This window comes from Ipomoea triloba, chromosome 6, assembly GCF_003576645.1.
Source record: "Ipomoea triloba cultivar NCNSP0323 chromosome 6, ASM357664v1".
Classification (NCBI taxonomy): domain Eukaryota; kingdom Viridiplantae; phylum Streptophyta; class Magnoliopsida; order Solanales; family Convolvulaceae; genus Ipomoea; species Ipomoea triloba.
The window spans coordinates 7,983,613-7,989,530 of NC_044921.1; the positions used below are offsets into that span (position 1 = coordinate 7,983,613).

The 5,918-nt window shown below is 37.3% G+C and overlaps 2 protein-coding genes across 2 annotated transcripts in view; one reads left to right on the forward strand and one right to left on the reverse strand.

Moving 5' to 3' along the window:
• LOC116022303 (homogentisate 1,2-dioxygenase) overlaps positions 1–1,227 on the forward strand; it is a 5,673-nt gene extending 4,446 nt beyond the window's left edge. The window contains exon 9 of the mRNA XM_031262946.1: positions 681–1,227. Within this exon, the coding sequence (XP_031118806.1) occupies positions 681–899 (219 nt within the window). The 3' untranslated portion in view covers positions 900–1,227. The remainder of the gene's footprint in view (positions 1–680) is intronic.
• Positions 1,228–2,001: 774 nt separating this feature from the next.
• Positions 2,002–5,918, reverse strand: part of LOC116021826 (CDP-diacylglycerol--inositol 3-phosphatidyltransferase 1-like) — a 4,856-nt gene continuing 939 nt past the window's right edge. The window contains exons 2-11 of the mRNA XM_031262309.1: positions 5,816–5,891; positions 5,339–5,423; positions 5,183–5,232; positions 4,331–4,370; positions 4,159–4,203; positions 4,001–4,066; positions 3,790–3,904; positions 3,633–3,689; positions 3,412–3,510; positions 2,002–2,355 (exon numbers count right to left, since the gene is read on the reverse strand). Of these exons, the coding sequence (XP_031118169.1) occupies positions 2,302–2,355; positions 3,412–3,510; positions 3,633–3,689; positions 3,790–3,904; positions 4,001–4,066; positions 4,159–4,203; positions 4,331–4,370; positions 5,183–5,232; positions 5,339–5,423; positions 5,816–5,876 (672 nt within the window). The 5' untranslated portion in view covers positions 5,877–5,891 and the 3' untranslated portion in view covers positions 2,002–2,301. The remainder of the gene's footprint in view (positions 2,356–3,411; positions 3,511–3,632; positions 3,690–3,789; positions 3,905–4,000; positions 4,067–4,158; positions 4,204–4,330; positions 4,371–5,182; positions 5,233–5,338; positions 5,424–5,815; positions 5,892–5,918) is intronic.

Sequence of the window (5,918 nt, forward strand, 5' to 3'; positions counted from 1 at the left end):
GGGGGGGGGGGGGGGGGGGGGGGGGGGGGGGGGGGGGGGGGGGGGGGGGGGGGGGGGGGGGGGGGGGGGGGGGGGGGGGGGGGGGGGGGGGGGGGGGGGGGGGGGGGGGGGGGGGGGGGGGGGGGGGGGGGGGGGGGGGGGGGGGTGAAAAGAAATCTTGGTTTTGGTAGCCTATGGTAAATTGTTAATGTTCATTTGATCTTTCTGGATAGCCTATGGTAAATTGGTAATGTTGATTTGATCTTTCTGGATAGAACATTCTTTAAAATACCAGGTTTGTTCATCATAGAAGGAATTTGTGATAAATCATGAATTTCAACACAGTTTGCTGTTTTCAGGCAAAAGCTGATGGCTTTCTTCCAGGTGGTGCAAGCCTCCATAGCTGCATGACTCCCCATGGTCCCGATACCAAAACATACGAGGTGAAACATCTACTCACTCCCTCCCCCATCATCTCCATACTTTTAGAATTGAATAACTTGTTTGGTCTTAACTAAAAATTTAAACTGATAGTGAAATTATACATTCATCCACCACTAGCATTCTGTTTTTATAGTTACAGCCCGTTTACTTTAGTGTTCTTCCAATCCAACACTATAATGCTCACAGAAAGACATTTAACAACATTGTAATGCTCCTAGAGAGGCATCTATGATCTAACAACATTATAATGCTGACAGAAAACCATAGCCCTGGGAAACGAAGCAGGGCCACATAGAATCACAGGCACGATGGCTTTCATGTTCGAGTCATGCCTCGTGCCCCGAGTCTGTCCATGGGCACTGGAATCGCCCTTCATGGATCACGATTATTATCAGTGTTGGATAGGTTTGAAGTCTCACTTCACAGGAGGATCCACAGATGAAGGGAACAAGGACTTGGAAAATGGACACCACTGAGTTATGGCGGCTCACCAATGCTTGTCATCTTGTCATGGTTCCACCGGAGTAATGGTTGATCTGTCTCTATCGAAATGCCACACTTTGTAAATACACTATTGAGATACAAGTTGATGTATGGATATGACTGAAACATAAATATGAATAATGGAGCGTTTGGTTCTCGGAGTTGGGATTACCTTAGGTAATAATGTGATATTTTAAGAATGTATAAATTATCTTGTGTTTAGTTAATATGGGAATGTAAGTTAATATATTTGGTTTAGGTTATATTTTAAGGATAATGTTATTTTCTTTCTTAAATTTATCTACTGACGTGACAATAAAACTCGTTATATTCACTGAATGTTCATAAATTGGTCAACCCAGGTAATTAAGTCATATCACATAGTGCCATATCAAAAAAGGAAGTTGAATAAATTTCATTTTTGGTTTTCGGACTATTATACATGAATTATATTTGGTTTTTGACTATTAAAATTTTCTAAATAGGTGCATGACTATATAATTTGTATCATATTTGGTCTTGTCATCCAATTTTCCAGCCAAACTATTACCGGAAGTGTTCTTTCCAGAAGAAGCAAATGCAGTGTTCCTTCCAAAAATGCTCCTTGAAGAAGCAAATGCAATGCTCCTATAAATGTTCTTTTTGAAAGAAACAAATGTAGTGCTCCTTCCTAAATGAGCACTTTCAACAATAGTTAGTCAAAAAATTGGACATGCGATACAAATTACATAGTCATGCACCTAATTAGAAAATATACAAATTAAATAGTCATGCACCTAATTAGAAAATTTTAATAGTCAATGACCAAATATGATTCATGTATAAATGTACAATAGTGAAAGGTGTGCATCAAACCTATGACCTCTCAGGTGAGAGGGTCACAACTATGCCGCTTGACCACAAGGCCTGTGGCTTGTGCAATATTACTTATATTTTAAGTTATATTACATGATATGTTTAACCGTTTTGCATTTACGTGTAGTTTAATGACATTATTGTTGCATTTCATAAAGTCTTAGATTTGGGTCTCATCCCAATATTAATAAGACAAAATTTATGACCACTCTGTGCCTGCATTTTCTTAGATACTGCCAATGTGCATGTCATAACCTCAAAAGATTGATGATTCAAATCCAATAAACACATCAAAATTCACTTTGAGAATAGTTAATGTACATGTTCCAAATATGCAAAATCAGATCAGTTAAAGAAATATCACAAAATGTCATTCCAAAGAAGCCAGTTGCAGCAGTGTAGCTGTTAATCAAATGCGTCAAATGATCAAAGGAGAGAAAGGCGGTTCAAATGTGCTTTGCTGTTCAAACAACAGGAAACGCGAGAAGGCCATTGAAACCGAGCAGAAACACCAGTCAGACTACCACGCTGCAGGTACCACTATTGCTTCCTTGCAATGTCATAGTGCACACAAGCATCTGCAGCCGTCTTCATCTGAACATAACGCAAATCAAGTTAGCAGAAGAGCTATACATCACGAGGAATGCATTACATCAGTGAATTACTTGATTTTTTCCATTCTCGTGTGGTTTATTGCAAAGTTGTGCAATTTCATGATAATAAGTATTTGAGCACCTTACATTTACAAGTGCACACTAACAACTTCCACTTAGGGATGGCAATTCCCTGGCGGGGAACGATGGGAAGACCCCACTCCATCCCTGCAATATATATATATATATATATATATATATATATATATGTGTGTGTAGGGACTGGTTCAAGTGAGGACAAGCCTCCCAGTAAAAAAAATGCAGACTAATGCTAACCGTCGATCTGAGATTATCAATGGCTCTAAAGCAAAGTGATAAGGGTATGTGTGTGTATATATATTTATTATGAATAGGAGAGGCTTCAAGTGGGAAAATGCTCCCATGTAAAAAGTGAGGACTAATCTAATCTATCAATTTGGGTAGACAAACGGTTGAGGGTTGCTGAAAAAATAAGCGGAAAAAGGGTGAGGTCAATTTTATAAATATTGCAAACTTGAATATTTATAATAATTATAAAATTGACCCCGTATTTTTTTATGGGCGTCTAAGATCAGTCCTCACTTTTTACGCGAGATGTTGTGTTCTCATTTGAACCCAACCCTATATATATATAATTGAATCTGATATAGTAATAAGAAATGTTTAGCCACTATCCATTGCCATTCCTACTTCCACTTTCTTTTTCAGTGCATACTAACAAATTCCCATAGCAAAGCTATATCCAAGACACATGGATTAATGATATCGAGCATAGCTTCATATCTAAAGATCAACCGAGAAACTCAAGAAGTCTAATAGCGGGGCGCCGTCAAGTAGTAATCCAAGCATGTTAATTCTTCCATTTTCCCTAATAAGTGCTAGCAAAATTTCCAAGAATTTGCTCCCCATGGTTGGATTGACTAAAAAACCCTCTGGCAATTCCTAGACTACATGTTAATAGATACATCTACGGGAATATACAATTTCATGAGCTGCATTAATAATGGCTCTTGCTTACCTGTATAAAATTGACCAATTGCTTAGTTGCCCAACCAAAGAGAAGCAAGGAAAGCAGGGAAAAGTAGAGCCAACTTTCTTTCGCAGAATTGATAAGAACCTGAGAAGAAAGGAAGAGAAGCAGTAAGAAAGGGGAAAAAAAACAAATTTTTGGTAGAAATGAAAATAAAGATCAGTACAAGGACAGGGAAAATAAGGATATAAAGGATTTTTGAGGCTCACATCAGTCAAATTCTCGGTCTGGTTCTCCGCCAGAAGGAATAAGAGAATGTAAAGAACCTATTGACAAAAATAATTTTAAATAAAATCAGAGCAGTTAACAAGAAACATTCTCCTGAACAATTTTTTCAGGATATATATATCATAGAAATACATTCACCTCACAGGATACACAACAATAAGCCATAAATTTGCGATTTCCATAATAAGTCCTGAATAGCCAACTACTGCTATCCTTCACGTCTTTATGGCTAGTTTTGCCAGCCAAGAAGGAGCTACAAAGGAGCAAGTCATGAAAACAACTCTACAAAAGGAAAGCATCAACGGGTTTTTAAATTAAACAGAAAAATGAAGTTTGATTGGATATTTACCTATACATTTGCAACCAGTGGCTGCCAATATCTAAGGCGAGCAAAGACAAGAAAATCAAGCTAGGCCTGAAGAATCTCAGTCAGAAAAAATAAAACCGGGCATATGCAAGCATTAAGATATAAGAGCAATTCATAGGCATATTGGTCAAAGAAATCACCTATAAACTTGGGAAAGAATCACGAGGAGACAAGCAGTGCTGATCCTGGAAGAATATCAAGATATGCAACCAAAAGAACAGAGGTAGTATCAAGAAAACCATTGTATAAATAAATCAAATGGTGACACATACTGGCAAAAATAGATGATTGCAGGGTTTCATAGAGGCAAACCTATCTGTTACCATGTCCAAAACAGCTCCAAATGTTGAAACTGAACCAATGAAGAGAAAGATTATCCAAAAGTAGAAGATGGCAATTAAGAGATGACTGCACTTTTAATAATTGACTGTCAGCATTTATTAATGAGCTTCAAGCAGAAATAAAACAATGGGAAAACTTTTACCTATTATGAGCTCATTATATGAAATATAGAGGACAATAACATTGGAAGGAGCCCTAACTACATAGATCTGAGAGGAAAATGACCGCAATCAGTTTATTCCAAAGAAGCTGCCGATATTTTCCTAATTCCAAGTGTAGTTTAAATTTTATTACGTAGATGCACAAATGAAATGTCTAGCTATGCTTTTTAGAAGCAAAAGGGAAAACATGAAAGGACAACCATGTGTGAAGGAAGGCACAAGTGGTACTGGTCATTGGGGACAAAATAAAGGAAAATCAATTAAAAAGTTTCTAACACTTCTATTTGATGGTGAGTTATGCCCAAGCTATAACACTCACAGATGCAGATCAACCGAGAGAAGGGTACATTCCAGGGCTGAGGTGGTTTTGTTAGGAAAACAATCAGTAGAAAGCTATGCACAATTTACACCATATGCAGACACATAAAGCACACACAGAAAGGCGAGGAGCAAATACATAACATTCATACGCAATCATTTCTTGTTGGGAACACAAAATAAAATCGAATGGTACTAAAGAACGTGGCTATTGAAGCACATTAAAGTTGGGACATTCATTATCCAGCAATTCAACTGTACAGAAAGATTGAGTATGAAAGTCAATCAACAGCTAACTATCCAAAATGTCAGATGAAACTAAAAATGTGATGGAAATCCATACCTTGGTTGAATTTGCGGGCAAACCAACCATCCAAAGCATCACAAACAAAGCTGAAATTTCATGTTCAATCAATTGTTACTTCCACTGTATAGAGTTAATACAGGATCTATGCTTGTAGTTCAATTGTTCAAATAAGGAAAGCAAGGACATAATTACCTAATAAAATATAAAATCGAGAAAAGCATTTTGTCCTTGAAGCATATTGCAAAAGCACAGCAGTTCATTAAAATTCTCATGTACCCTGCATGGACATTTCATCATAAATAGTATTCCATATATTACAGTAAATTTGAACAAATAAATTTCAATAAATAGATAAGAATCTTGGGCATCCTACTTTCCTAGATATCCATAATAGGTTTAACAACACAACTGTATAAGAGACAAATGAGCATCAGTTCTCCTTCAAATTGGTCTAAAATTAAAGACCAAAAACTATAAACTTCCTTCTTTCAAGAACTGGCGCCTGGCGGATTCTATTCCAGTAGTCTAAAACTACAGCTTTTATGCAACCCAAAAGTCCATTCAACCAATTTAAGCATTCAAACACCCAAATTTTTGTTTCTTATATAAATCATTTCATCCAAGAAAACTAACCCACTGCTGCCATCAATCACTAGTTTAGAAACTCACCAATGATGTTGGGAATGTAGAGATACACAGTTGTTGGCGTGAGTCTTGAAGTCTTGGCCATTGGCACACACTCCCACTACCAAAAAAAAAAAAAAAAAAAAAA